The sequence below is a fragment of the Rhinopithecus roxellana genome, chromosome 19 (genome assembly GCF_007565055.1).
Source record: "Rhinopithecus roxellana isolate Shanxi Qingling chromosome 19, ASM756505v1, whole genome shotgun sequence".
Lineage (NCBI taxonomy): Eukaryota > Metazoa > Chordata > Mammalia > Primates > Cercopithecidae > Rhinopithecus > Rhinopithecus roxellana.
The window spans coordinates 22,248,426-22,268,592 of NC_044567.1; the positions used below are offsets into that span (position 1 = coordinate 22,248,426).

Consider the following 20,167-nt stretch of genomic DNA (forward strand, 5'->3'; position numbering starts at 1 on the left):
ATTATGGCTCACGGTAGCCTCCACCTTTCTGGGCTCAGGTGATCCTCCCACCTCAGCCTCCCAAGTAGCTAAGATTACAGGCACGCACCACCATACCAGGCTAATTTTTCCATTTTTTTGTAAAGACAGCATTTTGCCATGTTGTCCAGGCTGGTCTTGAACTCCTGGGCTCAAGTGATCCTCCTGCCTCAGCCTCCTGAAGTGATGAGATTGCAGGTGTGAGTCACCACACCCTACCCCCTGCACTTTTTATTCTCATACATTCCAGAACCTGGAGGTAAAATAGATCTCTTCCTTACTCCTATGCCACTTGTACATGATTTCTTCTTCCTTCCTTTTCTAAAACATTCCAGCTTCTTTGTAGCTTGTGCTACTGAATTATGCCACCTGCTATTCCTCCTTGGAAGGCAGATCCCTTCTTTACTCACTAAAGATTGCAGCACCGAGTTCACTGTGTTTTTTCTCCACCACTTCTCCTGTTATTATTCTTGGTGACATCAACATCAATGCAATTAACACAACAGTAACTTCTCTCTTCCAACAATAACTTCCTCCACCCCATATGTAAACCCTCTCTAAATGTCATATTCTAGACCTTGTGAATACAAACTTTTCTACCTCCAATATATCAATTCCAAGTATCCTACTTTGCAACCACCACCTCCTATCTTTTTGGGTCACTTACTTATTCAAACATCCCTATTTTAATATTTTAATGATTCTTTTACCCAAGAGAAACCTCCAATCGCTGCCCTGAAATCCTTACTTTCCTCTTTACCCACTGTCCCTGAAAATAGTCACTCTTCTACATAGACCCTGAATTCCAGGATTTTGTTCATTTAATCTAAAATTTCAAATTCATTGACATAAACACTCAATAAGTCAAGAACTATACAATGAAAACTCATGTATTCATTACCCAACTATAATAATCATCAACTCCAGGTCACTCTTATTTCATCCATAACTTTACCAAGTACCACTAGAATCAGGTGAGAGCTACCATGCCTGGCTATCTTTTTTAATGTCCAAAGGACCATTCTCTCTTTAACCCATTCCAATCTCTACTCCTTTATCTATACTAAAATAGCTTTCACAAAGATCACCAAAGACCATTTTATCAAATCCAGCGGGCAATTCCCAGTCCTCTGTAGCATTTGAAATGACTACCACTCCTTTCTTGAAATACTTTCTTCACTTAACTCCTGGTTTTCTTCTTACATTACAGGCTGCTCCTTCTCAATCTCTCTCTCTATCTTTCTTTTCTTTTTTTTTTTTTTGAGACAGAATCTTGCTCTGTCTGCCAGGCTGGAGTCAGTGGTACGATCTCAGCTCACTGCGACCTCCACCTCTAGGGTTGAAGCGATTCTCATGCCTCAGCCACCCAAGTAGCTGGGATTACAGGCATGTACCACCATGCCTGGCTAATTTTTGCATTTGTAGTAGAGATGGGGTTTTGCCATGTTGGGCAGGTTGGTCTTGAACTCCTGGCCTCAAGTGATCCTCCCACCTTGGCCTCCCAAAGTGCTGGGATTACAGGCATGAGCCACTGCACCCAGCTTCCATCTCTTTTGACGCTTCTTTTTCCCTTTTTAATCTGTAAATGTCGGAATGCATTATGAACTCAGTTCAGAGTTCATGCAGAGATCATGGGAATCTTCTCTATTTAACTCTCTCTCTCTAAATGTTAATCATCTGGTCTCAGGGCTTTAAATATCACCTATTTGTTGATGACATCTATATTTATATCTCCAGCAAAGGGCATTCAAGTGAATTTCTCACTTGAATATATAATAGACTTCTTGAACCTAACTTGATTCTTGTCATTTCTTGCCCAAACATGCTCCTTCTCCAGTTTTCCTTTTTCCATTAAATTGTACCACAATTCACAAACAATTGCTCAGGGTAAAAAGCCAGCCTGGGCTGGGTGCAATGGCTCATGCCTATAATCCCACCACTTTGGGAGACTGAGGTGGGATCATGAGGTCAGGAGATCGAGACCATCCTGGCCAACACGATGAAACCCTGTCTCTACTAAAAATACAAAACTTAGCCAGGCGTGGTGGCATGCACCTGTACTCCCAGCTACTCGGGAGGCTGAGGCAGGAGAATTGCTTGAACCTGGGAGGCAGAGGTGCAGTAAGCCAAGGTCGTGCCACTGCACTCCAGCCTGGCGACACAGCAAGACTCCAGCTCAAAAAAAACAAAAACAAAAACAAAAAAAAAAACAAAAAAAAAGGCAGCCTGGATTCCTCTTTCCCTATGCTCCACATTCAATTAATTAGCAAGTCCTAGGAAAAGCCCTAGTCTAGAAGCCCTTTAATTCAATTACTTCACTTCAAATTTAATCTTGTCCAACTTTCATCTTTACTAAACACAACATTCATCAACTGAACTGCTTATCTATTATTTGCAGTTTTCCTTTAGGATTTATTTAAATCTTATATACTTCAAATAATTATTTATTTAAATAACTTATTTTGGCTGGGTGTGATGGCTCATGCCTGTAATCCCAGCACTTTGGGAGGCTGAGGCGGACAGATCGCTTGAGGTCAGGAGTTTGAGACCGGCCTGGCCAACATGGTGAAACTCTGTCTCTACTAAAAATACAAAAATTAGGCTGGGCACGGTGGCTCATGCCTGTAATCCCAGCACTTTGGGAGGCCGAGGAGGGTGGATCATGAGGTCAGGAGATCAAGACCATCCTGGCTAACACGGTGAAACCCTGTCTCTACCAAAAATACAAAAAAACAAAAAAAAAAATTAGCCAGGCATGGTGGTGGGTGCCTGTAGTCCCAGCTACTTGGGAGGCTGAGGCAGGAGAATGGCGTGAACCTAGGAGATGGAGCTTGCAGTGAGCTGAGATAGTGCTGCGCCACTGCACTCCAGCCTGGGCAACAGAGCAAGACTCCATCTCAAAAAAAAAAAAAAAAAAAATTAGCCAGGTGTGGTGGCGGGCACCTGTAATCCCAGCTACTCGGGAGGATGAGGCAGGAGAATCACTTGAACCCAGGAGGTAGAGGCTGCATTGAGCTGAGGCTGCACCACTGCACTCCAGCCTGGGTAACAGAGCGAGACTCTGTCTCAAAGAAATACAAAATAAAAATAAATAAATAACTTATTTAAGTAAAGATTTATTTAAATCTTTAAATTTAAATCTGGCCAGGTGTGGTGGCTCACACTGTAATACCAGCACTTTGGGAGGCCGAGGTAGGTGGATCACTTGAGGCCAGGAGTTTGAGATAAGCCTGGCCAACGTGGTGAAACCCTGTCTCTACTAAAAATACAAAAATTAGCTGGGTGTGGTTGTGAGCACCTATAATCCCAGCTACTCAGGTGTCTGAGGCATGAGAATCACTTGAACTTGAAGGTGGAGTTTGCAGTGAGCCAAAACTGCACCACTGCACTCCAACCTGGATGACAAATTAAGAATCTGCGTCAAAAAAAAAAAAAAAAAAGATTTATCCTAAGCCCTACCCTAATCATCAGAAGACCCCATATCATAACAAATAAGTAAAGAACTTTTTTTTAGTTCCCATAAAACAGAACTCTTATTTGTACCATGATAGCAAGAAAATGATCTACAGGCCCACTGTGGTGACTCACACCTATAATCTCAGCACTTTGGGAGGCTGAGGTGGGCAGATCACCTGAGGTTGGGAGTTTGAGACCAGCCTAACCAGCATGGAGAAACCCCATCTCTACGAAAAATACAAAATTAGCCAGGCATGGTGGTGCATGCCTATAATCCCAGCTACTCGGGAGGCTGAGGCAGGAGAATAATTTGAACCCGGGAGGTGGAGGTTGCAGTGAGCCATGATTGTGACATTGCACTGCAGCCTTGGCAACAAGAGCGAAACTCTGTCGTTAAAAAAAAAAAAAAAAAAAAGAAAAAGAAAAAGAAAATGATCTACAATTTCATTGAGATAAAAATAAGACATCATCACAATCCCTACTAATCAAAGAGAACAGTGGTAGGAAAAAGGGAAAGAAAACAGAAAATATTTATTATTTTTATCTAGATTTGTGAAATTACTTCATGTTAAAATGACATGGTATGGGAAAAAGAAAAAAGAATGACAGGGTATGGAAATAATCCAACAGAATTATTTTTTGTATCATGAGACTTTTCAGAGTTTATGTATGCAATCACTCTCATTCTGAATTTCAGAGGACTGAGATTATACAAATTTCCTGGTGAATTCATACTCTCTACTTTTGCAACACAGAAGACAAGGATATTACTTGAAGCATTAGCAGGACAAATCGAGGCAAAAGATTAGAGAATGGAAGGATTATTAGACACTAGAATGTTTGGCCAAAGGAAGCTGTATAGTCTCTCCTACTCCAAATAACAAACCAAATGGTTGAATTGTATGTTTTCTGCGTGGTTCTTCCAAGAGTGATTAACGTGACACAGGCTGGGTCCTATCAGTCACACAGAATTCATATAAATTATTTTTCTAGAGTTTTGAAACCACAGGTTTAGATGGATCCCCTGAACTTACCAATCCTGGGCATGATTACTAGCTTCCTGAGGTGGGAGTGGGCTCGCTAACCGGGACACTTGAATCCAAACTGCATCATATAGGTCTTTCTTCCGGGTATGTACAGTACATGGAACAATTAGTGGCATTCCAAAGAGGCTGGGGCGATTCTTCTGAGATGACAGGAAATACAGTTCTGTCCTCATCTATATGTACAAACAAGAGAATAGAGAGTTGAAAAGACAGGCCTTTGATTCCTCCCTTTAGCTCTAACCCTGCCAATAACAGGCATTATCACCATTTCAAATTAGTCACTATCACATTCTTCTCTATATTTATAAAGCCATCTTTATTGACACAAAGAGAACAGTTACAGTGGAGTCATTAAAAGGGCTGAGGTATTGCCAGTTTTAAAGTTGTTGCCTGTTCTGTGAAACTTGGGTTTCAGCAATTAATATATTCAAACCACAGTTTTCTTTGATAAACAATTCTCACATACTGTGAATCAAATGTAAAAACTAGTAATAGCTTCATAGCTAAAGGCTTTTAAACAATTAAGACTCTTTCTTTCTCCAGAAAATATGCCAGTAAGCTGGGTGTGGTGGCTCATGCCTGTAATCCCAGCACTTTGGGGGGCTGAGGCAAGAGGATTCCTTGAGCCCAAGAGTTTGAGATCAGCCTGGGCAATGTAGGGAGACCATATCTCTATAAAGAAATAAATACAATTAGCTGGGCATGGTGGCATGTGTCTGTAGTCCCAGCTATACAGAAGGCTGAGGTGGGAGGATTGCTTGAGTCTGGCAAGTTAAGGGTACAGTGAGCTGTGATCGTACCACTGCACTCCAGCCTGGAAGGTAGAGCGAGACCCTGTCTCAAAAAAGACAAAGAAATGAAAAGATGCCAGTGGAAAAAAAAAAGACTCTCTCAACTATAGTTTTCTAGGGATAAGCTGTGGATAGTGGTTGTTGGAGTAGCAATTCCCAAAGTTTTGGAGATTCGTGAAACCTAGTAATTCTGTTTTGTAACAAGCTTCTCCGCCTTCCTAAAAGCAGTTAAGTGCTTTTAATCTTTTTTTTTTGTTTTTTTAAATACATGATAGGATAAAAGTAAGGTAAAAATTTTAAAAATTTGCTTTGAGTACGTTAAAGAGATTTTTTTTTTTTTTTTTGAGATGGAGTCTCACTCTGTCACCCAGGCTGGAGTGCAGTGGTGCAATCTCAGCTCACTGCAAGCTCTGCCTCCCGGGTTCACGCCATTCTCCTGTCTCAGCCTCCCAAGTAGCTGGGACTGCAGGCGCCTGCCACCATGCCCGGCTAACTTTTGTGTTTTAGTAGAGATGGGGTTTCACCGTGTTAGCCAGGATGGTCTCGATCTCCTGGCCTCATGATCCGCCTGCCTTGGCCTCCCAAAGTGCTGGGATTACAGGTGTGAGCCACTGCGCCTGGCGTTAAAGAGATTTTAATGATATTCCTTAATATAGAGATACTGCACAGAATTATCCCGGAAATGGCTGTTTAATAAACATTTAGTGTAATGGAATGGTTGGTGAGAGTTCAAGGTTATTCAAAGCTGCCGAACCTCTGAACATGTAATTCCCTAAGAAGTTTGGTATTTATTGAGTAGTTAGAAAAGCTAAATCAACAACTTATCAACTCACTAGGGGTTAAGTTAGCTAGTTTCTATGTAAAAAGACCCTTCTTTATTCAGATTATTAAGCATTTTATTTTGCCATTTTCATTTAAGCTTAAATACGTAATTTTAAGACCCTATTTCATATGTTACTATTATTATAAGACCCAGAGAAATCCAGACAGAGTTCAGTTCAAATATTTTATAAAATTTTAAAATGTAGCTAAACCCACATAATTTTCATCCTCTCATTAAGGAACTTCCCCTAGTGCCCTAGGGCCCCTACTTTCTCAGTTACTACTGAGATAAATTCTACTCCCAGTTATTAACATGGTTAGAAACTTCAAGCCAGGGCCAGGTGCAGTGGCTCACGCCTGTAATCCTAACACTATGGGAGGCCAAGGCGAGCGGATCATGAGATCGGGAGCTTGAGACCAGCCTGGCCAACATGGTGAAACCTCATCTCTACTAAAAATACAAAAATTAGCTGGGCATGGTGGCAGGCACCTGTAGTCCCAGCTACTTAGGAGGCTGAAGCAGGAGAATCACTTGAACCCAGGAGGCAGAGGGTGCAGTGAGCAGAGATGCCATTGCACTCCAGCCTGGGCGACAACAGCAAGACTCCGGCTCAACAAAAAAAAAAAAAAAAAAAACTTTAAGCCAAGGGCTACTAATTCAGAGAAAAAAAAATCAGAGGTAAAAAGAATACATTTCTGGCTTGGTGCGGTGGCTCACGCCTGTAATTCCAGCACTTTGGGAGGCCGAGGTGGGTGGATCACCTGAGGTCAGTTCGAGACCAGCCTGATCAACACAGAGAAACCCCGTCTCTACTAAACATACAAAATTAGCCGGGCATGGTGGCGCATGCCTGTAATCCCAGCTACTCGGGAGGCTGAGGCAGGAGAATCACTTGAACCCAGGAGGCAGAGGTTGAGGTGAGTTGAGATGGCACCACTGCACTCCAGCCTGGTCAACAAGAGTGAAACTCCATTGCAAAAAAAAAACACAAAAAACCATTTTAAATTATTATCACAAAGCAACTAGCTTTCCATTACCAGTGAGTTTAAGAAACAGAATATAGTGAGCACTCAAAAGCCTCCCATTTGCTTCCTCCAAATCACAAATTCTCCCTTCCTCACAAAGGTAACTATTATTCTAAATGTTACAGTAATCACTTTCTTGCTTTTCTTTACAGTTTAATATCCTATGCAGAAGTAAATAAACACTAGATTTCATTTTCCCTGTTTTAAAAGTTTTTATTTATAAATATAATTACTTAATTCTCTTTTTTTTTGGAGACAGGGTCTAGCTCTGTTATCCAGCCTGGAGTGTAGTAGTGTGATCTCAGCTCGCTGCAACCTCCACCTTCTGGGCTTAAGAGATTCTCTTGCCTCAGCCTCCCGAGTAGCTGGGACTACAGGTGTGTGGCACCATACCAGCTAATTTCTGTATTTTCTGTAGAGACAGGGTTTCACCATGTTGCCCAGGCTGGTCTTAAACTCCTGGGCTCGAGCAATTGGCTCACCTCAGCCTCCCAAAATGCTGAGATTACAGGTGTGAGCCACTGTGCCTAGCCTAATTCTTTTGTGTCTGGCTTCTTTCCATCAACATTAGGTTTACGAGATTCATTTATACTGGATATAACTACAAATTCATTCATTTTCATTCCTGTATAATGTTCCATTATCTTAATATATCTCAACTTCCCGATCCCTTCTACAACTAATGGACATTTAATGTTTTCATTTTGGGGCTACTACAGATAATGCTGCTACGAATATTCTTGTACATATCTCCTGGTACACATATCTTTTGGGTGGATATCTACAGGTAGAACTGCTTATCTTTAACTGGAAAACTGTATTCCAAAGTAGTTGTATTCATTTATATTCTCATCAGCATGGTATGAGAGTTCCTGTTGCTCTACTTAGCAACTCTGTCAGTCTGTTTAATTTTACCTGTTCAGGTGAGTGCACTGATATCATATTGTTTTAATTTACATTTCACTGATTACTAGTGTTGTTGATCACTTTTTTTTTTTTTTTTTTTTTTGAGATGGAGTCTTGCTCTGTTGCCCAGGCTACAATGCAATGGTGTAATCTTGGCCCATTGCAACCTCTGCCCCTGGGGTTCCAGCGATTCTCCTGCCTCAGCCTCCCAAAGTAGCTGGGACTACATGCAACGACCACCACGCCCAGCTAGTTTTTGTATTTTTAGTAGAGACAGGGTTTCACCATATTGGCCAGGCTGGTCTTGAACTCCTGACCTTGTGATCCGTCCATCTCAGCCTCTCAAAGTGCTGGGATTATAGGCATGAGCCACCGCACCCGGCCAAGTTATCAATTTTAATGAAGTCCAATTTAATCTTTTCTTTTATATGAGTAGTGTCAGGAATGTATTCACCATTATTATCTTTCAAGGGCTGTTTCACTGTTTTGCTTTCAAATTTAGCTCTATAGTCCACCTGGAACTGTGGTGGAAGGTAGGTGCCAAGTTTCATATGGATATCTAATTGTCCCAGCACCACCTGCTGAGAAAACTCTTTTTCTCCCACCACTCTGTAATGTTATCTTTGTTATAAATCAGGTGTTCATACATTTGTGAACTGGTTTCTGGGCTCTCTATTCTATCCCAATGGTCTATTTGTCTTTTCTTATACCAGTATGACATTATTTTAAGTGTCATATCTTTGTGAAATAAATCTTGATATCTGGATGATAATCAATCTTGATGATATCCTCATACTTTATTCTTCTTCAAGAGTATCTTGGTTATTCCTGGTGCTTTGTATTTCCACGTATGAGAATCAGCTTATTAACTGACACACCACACACGCGCAGACTTTGCATTTTTATTGGGATTGTGCATTGTCATCTGTAGATTAGTTTGTAGAGAACTGATATCTTAAAATATAGTCTTCTAATCCATGAACATGGTTTATTCCTTCCAATATTAAAGTCTTCTTTAACTTCTATCAATATATTATTTTCTATATAGATGTCTTATGTGTCATTTTTAAAGTTTATTCCTAGGTACTTAATTTTTTCTCAGCATTTAATCTTTTTGATACTAAGATAAATAATATCTGTAGTTGAGTTGAATGGTGGCCCCTAAAACAGTATATCCATGTTCTAACCCCTAGAACCAATAAATGTGACCTAATTTGGTAAAAAGATGTTTGCAGATATAATTAAGTTGAGGATGTCAAGATGAGATCATCCTGGATTATCTGGGTGGGCCTTAAATTCAATGATAAGTATCCTTATCAGAGAAAGACAGAGAGAAGGAGAAGGCCACATGAAGAGGCAGGGATTGCAATTATGCAGTCACAAGCCAAAGAATGCCTGGAGCCACCAGAGGTTAGAAGAGACAATAAAGCATTCTCTCCTAGAACCTTTGGAGGAAGCCCCCACCCTACTGAAACCTTGGATTCAGACTTCTGGCCTCCAGACGGTGAAAGAATAAATTTCTGGGCTGGGTGCAGTGGCTCACACCTGTAATCTCCCAGCACTTTGGGAGGCTGAGGCAGGCAAGTCACAAGGTAAGGAAATCAAGACCATCCTGGCCAATATGATGAAACCCCATCTCTACTAAAAATACAAAAATTAGCCAGGCATGGCAGTGTGCGCCTGTAGTCCCAGCTACTTGGGAGTCTGAGGCAGGAGAATTGCTTGAACCCAGGAGGCGGAGGCTGCAGTGAGCTGAGATTGCGCCATTGCACTCCAGCCTGGGCAACAGAGCAAGACTCCGTCTCAAAAAAAAAAAAAAAAAAAGCAAAAAAAAAAAAAAAAAACAAACAAACCCAAAAAAGAATGTATTTCTGTTGTTTAAAGCCACCAAATTTATGGTAATTTGTTATAGTAGTCCTAAGAAACCGATACAGTACCTTTTTTACAATTTCATTTTCTCTTGTTGCTGCTATACAATCAATTTACTTGCTTTTTTATTGACTTTGCATCCTTACAACGCTCAGTTCATCTGCTCTTTACATGAGTAGAGAACAGAATATCTTATCCAATAAATATAATAAATAAGATGGGAATAAAAAATAAAAATAGAGTAAATTTTTGAAGAGGTAGGGGTAACGGATGGATCTTAGAAATGATCTAGAAGCCCTGCTCTCCTTTATTTTATGAAATTAGGACACTAAAGTCCAAAGAGCTCGACCAGCTATCTAGTGGCAGCATTAGAACTAAAACATAGGTTGCTAAATGCCTAGTTCAGTGCCCTTTCTACTCTACCAAGTTGCCACTATACCTGATGACTACCTCCTCTTTAACCATTATCCACTGACCAGTTTTCAAACCTTCCTTTTTCTTTTTTACCAAACAGTCAACTTTTAATGCAATAGTTACATATTAGACTATCAAGAGAGGAATTATGCACAACTTGATTTTGCCCAAGAACATTCTTGTGTCCTCTAAGAAAACAACAACAACAACCCAAACTTTTCCAAAGCCGTCCGCATTTATGTGACAGTGAAGATGTACATACCTACATAAACACACAGGAAACATAAATTTTGTGTGTGTGTTGGTTTTTGTTTTTTTCTTATTTTTTTAGAGACAAAGTCTCACTTATTGCCTAGGTTGGAGTGGAGTGGTTATTTACAGGTATGAGCATCATAGCATATTATAGTTTCAAAATCCTGTCTTCAAGGGATCCTCCTAAACATGTCTGGCTTAGGAGATACTTTTTTTTTTTTTTTTTTTTTGAGACAAAGTCTTGCTTTATCACCCAGGCTGGAGTGCTGTGGCACAATCTTGGCTCACTGCAACCTCTGCTGACCGGATTCAAGCAATTCTCCTGCCTCAGCCTCTCGAGTAGCTGGAACTATAGGTGCATGCCACCATGCTCAGCTAATTTTTGTATTTTTAGTAGAGATGGGGTTTCACCACGTTGGCCAGGCTGTTCTCAAACTCCTGACCTCAGGTGATCCACCTGCCTCAGCCTCCCAAAGTGCTGGGATTACAGGTGTGAGCCACGGCGCCCAGTCATTTTCTTTCTTTTTTTTCTTTTTTTGAGACAGGGTCTTGCCAAGGCTGGAATGCAGTGGTGCAAGCAAGCATGGCTCACTGTAGCTTTGACATCCTAGTCTCAAGTGATCCTCCTGCCTCAGACTCCAGAGTAGTTGAGACTATAGGCACACACCATCATGGCTGCTTAGTTTTTTTTTTTTTTTTTTTTTTTTTGGTAGAGATGAGGTTTCACTATGTTGCCCAGGCTAGCCTTGAACTCCTGAGCTAAGGTGATCCTTCTGCCTCAGCCTCCCAAAGTGTTGAGATTACAGGTGTGAGCCACTGCACCTGGCCAGGAGAGACAAATTTTTAAAGAAAGTAGTACTCAGATGCACTGACTATCCTGTTGCCTCTTAATATATGGATGAGGAATGTCATTTCATACATTAGCCATCATGAGTAATACTAAATCCTGGCTCTGAGCATTTATATTAGCATATATAATACATTGAAAATGCATTCATAGCATCAGATTTTGAGGACAGGATAAAAAAATTAAAAAAAATTTGTAAAATTATTAAATTTTAAAAAGTTAAAGAAAAAAAGAGAAGAAAATGCATTCAGTGATGTTGCAAAGACAGAAAATGGCTATTTCACAAATGACACTAGCAAGACCGGCAGTGAGTTGCCTAACATTTAACTAACCATTTTTCGGTGGACTGCAATGATGTAACCTGTAAAGGGGCTGTCAGGAAGAGATGACATGTGACCATTAACCATTCCATTTGTGAAGTTCTTCTCAGTTCCACATGGCACAACAGTGTTTGGCATTCCATTGGGGATGAATATTGGTCGGGGTAGATCCCCATTGGTAGTTAAGGTGAACATTCCATTTGTAGATGGCGAAGAGGAGAAATCTACAAATTCAAAGATAAGTACAGCATCATAAGCTTGTGGTACTTTTATCTTTGCTCTTTTCTCAAGTATCCTGAGGACCAGAGACAGTGTAGTCTCTTAACACAGGGCAGGGAGAAATCATAGCATAAATAATTCTAGAATTATTGGAAGATTTTAATTTACAATTTTACTTCCCTAACTCATCCTTTTAACTAAATGAAAAGGAAAGAGTAACTGCTGGAAACTATTAAGCAGAATTTTTGCAGAAACCTGTATCAGCACCATGTTGTAGCACACAAACAGTTCTACCACTTGTTTTCTTTTCTTTTTCTTCGCCTTTGAAGACACTGTCCAATACAGTGACCTCTACCCAGATGTTGCATTTAAAATTTAAATTAGGCTGGATGCCGCAGCTCACATTTGTAATCCTAGCACTCTGGGAGGCTGAGGCAGGCAGATCCCTTGAGCCCAGGAGCTAGTGACCAGCCTGGGCAACATGGTGAAAACCCATCTCTACAAAAGATACACCATAGCTGGGCAGGGTGGCACACATCTGTAGTCTCAGCTACTCAGGAGGCTGAGGTGGGAGGATTGCTTCAGCCTGTAAGGCAGAGGCTGCAGTGAGCCAAGACGATGCCACTGCACTACAGGCTGGGTGACAGAGTGAGACCCTTTCTCAAAATAAATAAATAAAATAAAATAAAAATTAAAAATGCATTACTCTCAGTCACACTAGCCACATCTCAAGTGCTTAACAGTTCACACGACTGGTGGATACTGTATTGGATGGCAAAGATTACAGAAGTTTCCACCACTGCAGAATTATATTGGACAGTGATGCTCTAAATTAAAACTAAAATTAAATCATCCATCAACTCACCGTCAGGACTATCTACCTACTACACGTCAACGAGGGGAGCCTCATAAAGCCCTTTATACTTGGGGAATTAGCCTAATTGTAAGTAATATAAAGAACAGACAAAGCATACCAGTGGCTAAAAGGACTCTGTGAGTGACCACATTAAATTACATATAATATTGGATTTCTTTCTAGCTATATCTATTGTTTATATTATCTGGTAGTATGTTCCTCTCATACTAGCTGTTGCCATGTTAGTATTAGATAAGAGTTCAAATAGATCTGAATTCCAATGGTATATTAGCTAATAACTACCTATCTAACTGAAGTCACTTGGGTTCCCTAAATTTTAGGTTTCTCATCTAAAAAATATGGAATAATCAGTAAGGTTTCCCTTGGGTTCCAAAATTCTTCTGCTATAGTATCTTCAGCATGAAGAAATATAAAAAAGATGACAACTCTTAGACAAACATTTAAAGGTACAATCATGAGAAGGAGTTCTAGCTCTATCTTACCTGTCTGTGTTGGACTAGAAGCTGAAATTGGAGATGCAGGAACAGGAATTTCAAATGCACACAAAAATCCACTCACTGAGAGTCGTACTTTTTGGTTGTCCTGAGGAAAGTTCTACAGAAGCAGCAGCAAGATGAGAAGGGGGAGATGTTTCAGATAAAATGGAAAAGTTCTCTCTCTAATGTATTTCAAAAGAATTCATCCGTAAAACCAACAAGATGATTGAATAATCTTTCAACTACATAAAGGATGAATGCTTGATAAAAATAACTGAAAACTAAGCTCAACTGTCGAACTAGTATCTCTTTCCACAGGAAGAAGTGTGTTGTATATGACTGACTTCTTCAGTTTTGTCTTCGTTTCAGGGATCTAAATTCCAACTCTCACAGACCCCATTTTTACATTTTCATATTAAGAAAATGTCAATGAGGTGTGCGTGTGTTCAGAAATCCCAAAGATGAATATAAATAATACCAGTTGCAGGAACTTAGAGTAGGCAATATATTTATTAGATTATTTATTTCCCCAGCTGGTATGTAGAAAGACATAATTGGTGTTAATTTGTCTTTACTCTTTTAATTTCTTAGTGTGTTAAAAGACCAAGTATATACATTCATAAATACTAAAACACATATTCATAAATACATAAAATACTTTAACCTAGGAAGAATTCTAGTAACAGTGGTAATACAGAAGAGCTGTCAAGTGTAATAGCAGCAGTCTTTGGTAACAGCAGCAGTCTTTGGAGGAAACCCATACTATAGTGACACAGCTAGATCACTCCATATAGGCAGCCTTACATTTCCCTTCTTCAAAAATACCACCATCAGTATTATTCCTTTATTCTGGTAGAAAACTCTTTTAAGTTTCTGGGTTGGAAAACTGGGCATTTTGTTGTTGTTGTTCAGTTTTTGTCATGTTTTAGTATCTCTCTTGGTCACGTAACATAACAAGCGATCACAATAATTGAGAAAACTGTCATCTTTGAAGGATAGAATCAAAAGTTTCTTAGAGTAGTTAACATTACCTTTATGTTGGAACCATGTACTTCTGCTAGAAGGATTTGCTCTGAATTAAGTTCACAGAGATCGCTCAGCTGTTTTTTTAAACCTGTGTACTTTTCATCCATATTCAGCCTTAGTCCATACCGCACAGGGGTAGTACCATCTAACTTAATCACTAGTAAAGAGAAAAGATCTTTTATCAGTAAAATGCAGGTTTTATTGAAAGTCTTACATGCTGTGTACAGATACATATGACCTGTAAATATAAGCAAATATTTCAGCCTAGAATTTTTATTTTATGTGTAAACACAAAAACAGATGGTACTTCGGGATAATATTGAGTGAAATCAGTATTTTTTTGTGTTCATCTGTCATAAAAGCTTGAGTGGCTTTGCAGGGTTTTAAAGAGAGTTGCTGGCATATTTGAAACCAAAAAAACATGCCACAATCTAAATCTTCCAAACCTCAAGTCATGCCTAAAATTAGGTTGCTCGATTATAATATGCTGCCTACCAGTCTTTATTTGTAAACAAACAACTATGCTTACAAATTCAGGCTATTTAAATCAGTAAATTTAATGGAGTCAAGTAATTTTTCAGAACTTTGCGACCTACCTGTTATTTCTAAGTGCATATAACTGTCCATTGGTAGTGGCAAAGACAAAAAATTGAAAGGGTCAAATCGGACACTTATATGCCCACATGTCTTGCATTTGACTTGAGATCTTAGCTGCCCATGGAACAAATCCACAACAATTGATCTATTTCTTCTTAGATGGTTGTCCCAGGCCTAGCAATAAAAAAGATGAGAATTTTCTCTCAAAATTCAAAAGAGAGGCATTTCTATATAAATTCAAAGAAACTGGTTAAATATATTGGATTTAAATGTAAAGAATATAATCCTTACTCTTCATTTAACATAAAATATTAAATTGAGATGGACAATCCTATTTTTCATTTGTTCTTATCACGGTAACAATGGTAAATATTAAAGTTATTTGTCCATTAACAAGTATAAAGTATGCCTATAGGTCACTATATGCATTACTTTAGCAATTATGAGGACTCTTTAAATTCCACTGGATAATTATTCCTACATCCAGTACCATAAAGTTTACAAAGTGAAATAGCAACCGTTTTCTATTTTCATTAAAGGTGTTTTTGTTTTGGCATTACTGCATAAGCATTAAGCATACAGATAGAAATTCCTTCATTTTCGCAGTAAAATTCTGATCTCAGAATAGTTTAGTTTGCATTTAAATTGTGCTACATGTATTTGTGGCCAGAACATTTTGTCTATTGCTTACATTAGAAACTCAAAACTGACAAACCTCTGCAGCTACTTCCCAGTCTGGTCGGCCATCACTGTCCTTCAGTTCCACATATGGCTTTTCATGGACTCGGTTGAGATCTTCATGAAGACCATCCAAGAGAAAAGCCAGAAGTTCTTGGGAGTCTTGTTGCTGAAACCCATTAAACCTGGGAGCATATTTTGCTATGGTCCACTATAAATATAAGAGGAGTCACAGTCACTATTTCCTACCCATAAAATTTGGAATGAGTATGTCCTATTAATCCAATCAGAGCCATTGTAAGAAAATAAATAGTATAGTACTTAGTCTGCCTCCATTTCAACAAATATATTTTGGATAATCATGAAATCTTTTGAATCTTAATGTCAAATGACAAAAAAAGAAAAAAAGAAGTATTTTGGCCAATACTGTGTCCTTAGTTCAGTATCATGTAAGCAAACTGTTCTTCAGGCACATAGATGTTATTTAAGACAGAAATATGAAAACAGCATTTGCTCGCATTGAAAGATAATCCTGTTCTATGTTTTACACATTTTTATAAGCATATAAAATATGTATATTTTATAGGTACCTAATATATACACAACACATGCATAATGTGTATATAATAATACATAACATGTATAAAATAATATGTGTATATAGTACTTTATATAATGTAATGTCTTCAACAATCACATTTTCTGGTCTTGTTGCATTCTAACTTTCATTAACTGCATTATATTATAGAATTACTTACAGGATTAAATGAGTTAATACATATAAATTAATTAGAATAGTGCCTGGCAAGAGGTAAGTAGTTAAATGTGTAGCTATTATAGTTATTAATTTGTAATATAAAAAGCTTTTGCTTTGTATTTAAATAAAAATAATGAATGATCCTAACTTCACTAAAATCTACTACATCTGATATTAATATAAAACTTATATTCATTAGTTTCATTCATTCATCCTGCCACGTTTTTTTTTTCTTTTTGGAGACAGAGTCTTACTCTGTTGCCCAGACTGGTGTGCAGTGGTGCAATCTTGGCTCATTGCAAACTCCTGCTCCTAGGTTCAAACATTTCTTGTGCCTCAGCCTCCCAAGTAGCTGGGATTACAGGCATGCGCCACCATGCCCGGCTAATTTTTTTTTTAGTAGAGACAGGGTTTTGCCATGTTGCCCAGGCTGGTCTTGAACTCCTGACCTCAAGTGATCCACCTGCCTTGGCCTCCCAAAATGCTGAGACTATAGGCGTGAGCCCCTGCGCCCAGCCTACTTCTTTATATTCTAAAGATAGAATTACCTTAGTTATGTTGAAAATGTATTGGATTGGATGTAATTAATAAGACTCTGAGGTCCACCTTGCAGTTAGAATACCACTAATACTGAAGTATTACCAAAAAAGGTTTACTCTTCATATAAGATGTTTGACAAATTAGTAAAATGAATGACATCCCAAATTTACAGTGCACCTTTGGTCTTTTTCCTACCCACTACATATACAGTAGTATTTTGCATATATTTAAACAAGCAAAAGAATCTGGCATCTTGTTTATACCAAGTGAAGGATCCAAAAACATTTATTAAGCTAAAAGGCTAAACACAAAAAACAAGTAGAGAAAAATGATTAAACAACTATTTAGGAATTACATACTTTTATATTATTTTAACCTGCTTACCCGAAGCTTTAATGGGGCAACATTCTTCTGAGTTCCACTCCAAAGTTCCTGTACTAAATCACCATAGCATTTAGCCATATGCCCCTTCATACCAATGGGATTTGTCCTAGAAGTTTGAGAGGAAAATTTGTTGCCAAAGATTCTCATAAATTACAATCACGTGGGCACAAAAATGTCTAGCATCTCACATCAAAATATCTTTTCTTTTTGAAACAAGAGATGTATTCCTTGGCCTATTTCATATTAAATAGGGCAAATAAGATAAAGTCTTTCTCCCACAGGGTAAAAAAAGAGGAAATTTAGGTGATATTGGGTTTATATCAAAGTCACAAGTTAAGAGGCCAGTGACTCAAGAAAGATTACCTGTTGAGTTCATAAAGATGTCTCCCTGAGATAAAATACTGTGTCAGTGGCTGTGTGTTACTAACACACTGGATGCTTGAGTTCATGAAGCATGTGTTTCCCAGGTTGCTTAGACCTGTGGCTCCCTTTTCTGTGGGAACTGGAACAAACAATATGAGAACCAAAGCTTAGCTGTAGTAATATGCCATAGTACAAACAGTTACTTACATTCAATGAAAAGATTTTTTATAACTCTCATAATCAGTTAAATGGTGCTAATAATTCTCTAGCAGGTCTTTGAAATGCTAGAGAAGGCTTTTCATGGAGTGTCTGGCAACAGTGATGATCCATGCTCATTTGTAACCCAGAAGCAGCAATTATTCTTTTTAATTGCTATGATTTTTCAAAAGAATTCAAACAATTCTTCTTCTATCTAGTATGTCTTTTAAAACATGTAAATTATTTAATTGCAGAGTTAGAAATTTGGAAAATAATTTGATGGTGGGTTTGCCAACATCAAATGCTGCTTCAGGAAAAAAGAAAAAGAAGTAGGGGCCTAATTACTTTTGAACTAGAAAACCGAAAGCTATTAGCACTTTAATAGTTGAGAGAAGAAAAAAAAAGAATACATTTAAAATAATCTTTAAAAAATAATACTGGAGACTTACCCTTGTGTCTATCTATTTTACTACTATTTGCTATAAAAGACATCTCCTCAGGCCAACTCATATCTTTGTTGCGAACTGGAAGGACAGATAGGAATGTGTTAATTTCTTATCTATCTAATTCACACCCACTCGATTGCTTTTTTTTTTTTTTTAAGACATCTTATTCCTAAATCAGAAGTTTTAAAATCTAGTTAATTTTAGTACATGCGTTACTTAATGATGGAGTTACATTCTGAGAAGTGCATCATTAGGTGATTACGTCTTTGTGTGAACATCATGGAGTGTACTTACACAAACCTAGGCTATGTATGGTATAGGCTGTTGCTCCTTGGTTACAAACCTGTACAGCATGTTACTGTATTGAACACTGTAGGCAACTGTAACATAATGGTAAGTATTCGTGTATCTAAACATGTTAGAACATAGAAAAGGTGCAAGTAAAAATATCGTATTATAATCTTATAGGACCACCGCTGTATACAGGTCTTTTGTTGACTGAAACATCTTTATGCAGCGCATGCCTGTAATTGGCTCTAAAACCATTCTTATTCTTCATATTGAGGACTTTAAAGTAACTTGGTTTGAATAATCCTTTCCCTCAATTACCAACTTGAAGTAAAATCATACTCAACCATCTACAGAAGTAAACTTCAGAAACAATGGAATTTCTTTTTTTTTTTTTTTTTTTTTTTTGAGACGGAGTCTCGCTCTGTCGCCCAGGCTGGAGTGCAGTGGCCGGATCTCAGCTCACTGCAAGCTCCGCCTCCCGGGTTTACGCCATTCTCCTGCCTCAGCCTCCGAGTAGCTGGGACTACAGGCGCCCGCCACCTCGCCCGGCTAGTTTTTTGTATTTTTTAGTAGAGACGGGGTTTCACCGTATTAGCCAGGATGGTCTCGATCTCCTGACCTCGTGATCCGCCCGTCTCGGCCTCCCAAAGTGCTGGGATTACAGGCTTGAGCCACCGCGCCCGGCCAGAAACAATGGAATTTCTTACACTTAAAACATTAGAAATATTACAATTCTTTCTTTTTTTTTTTTGAGGCGGAGTCTCGCTCTGTCGCCCAGGCCGGAGTGCAGTGGCGCGATCTCGGCTCACTGCAAGTTCCGCCTCCCGGGTTCACGCCATTCTCCTGCCTCAGCCTCCCAAGTAGCTGGGACTACAAGCACTCGCTGCCACGCCAGGCTAATTTTTTTGCATTTTTAGTAGAGATGGGGTTTCACCGTGTTAGCCAGGATGGTCTCGATCTCCTGACCTTGTGATCCGCCCGTCTCGGCCTCCCAAAGTGCTGGGATTACAGGCTTGAGCCATCGCGCCTGGCAATGTCTTGAGCCACCGCGCCCGGCACAATTCTTTCTTAAATTGTAACAACTGTCAGGGTAATTTTTTCCCGTTTTTTTTTTTTTTTTTTTTTTGAGACAGTCTGGTTTTGTCCCCTAGGTTGGAGTGCAGTGACATGATCTTGAATCACTGCAACCTCCGCCTCTTGGACTTGACTGATGCTCAGTGCCTCAGCTTCCTGAGTAACTGGGACTACAGGCGCATGCCACCACACCCAGCTAATGTTTGTATTTTTAGTAGAGACAGGTTTCACCATGTTGGCCAGGCTGGTCTTGAACTCCTGACCTCAAGTGATCCACCAGCTTCAGCCTCCCAGTGTTGGGATTAAAGGCGTGAGCCACTGCGCCCAGCCTATTCATTTTAATACAAAGGCAACTAACAATGTTGCCACAAAACTGGATGGGAAAAGATACACTTAAAAAGTTTTTAATAACATGTGCATACCAATGTGTAAATCTATGAATATATAAGTAGCTCTGTCAGTGAGTAGCCAGTG

The 20,167-nt window shown here is 39.1% G+C and overlaps 1 protein-coding gene across 3 annotated transcripts in view; it reads right to left on the reverse strand.

Moving 5' to 3' along the window:
* The window catches only part of USP32 (ubiquitin specific peptidase 32), a 223,153-nt gene that overhangs the window by 15,774 nt on the left and 187,212 nt on the right, over positions 1–20,167 (reverse strand). For all 3 annotated transcript variants that reach the window (XM_010364086.2, XM_010364087.2, XM_030922582.1), the window contains 9 exons: positions 18,332–18,406; positions 17,685–17,823; positions 17,322–17,427; positions 15,678–15,851; positions 14,962–15,136; positions 14,371–14,522; positions 13,346–13,457; positions 11,780–11,991; positions 4,509–4,693 (listed from right to left, as the gene is read on the reverse strand). In XM_010364086.2, the coding sequence (XP_010362388.1) occupies positions 4,509–4,693; positions 11,780–11,991; positions 13,346–13,457; positions 14,371–14,522; positions 14,962–15,136; positions 15,678–15,851; positions 17,322–17,427; positions 17,685–17,823; positions 18,332–18,406 (1,330 nt within the window). The remainder of the gene's footprint in view (positions 1–4,508; positions 4,694–11,779; positions 11,992–13,345; positions 13,458–14,370; positions 14,523–14,961; positions 15,137–15,677; positions 15,852–17,321; positions 17,428–17,684; positions 17,824–18,331; positions 18,407–20,167) is intronic.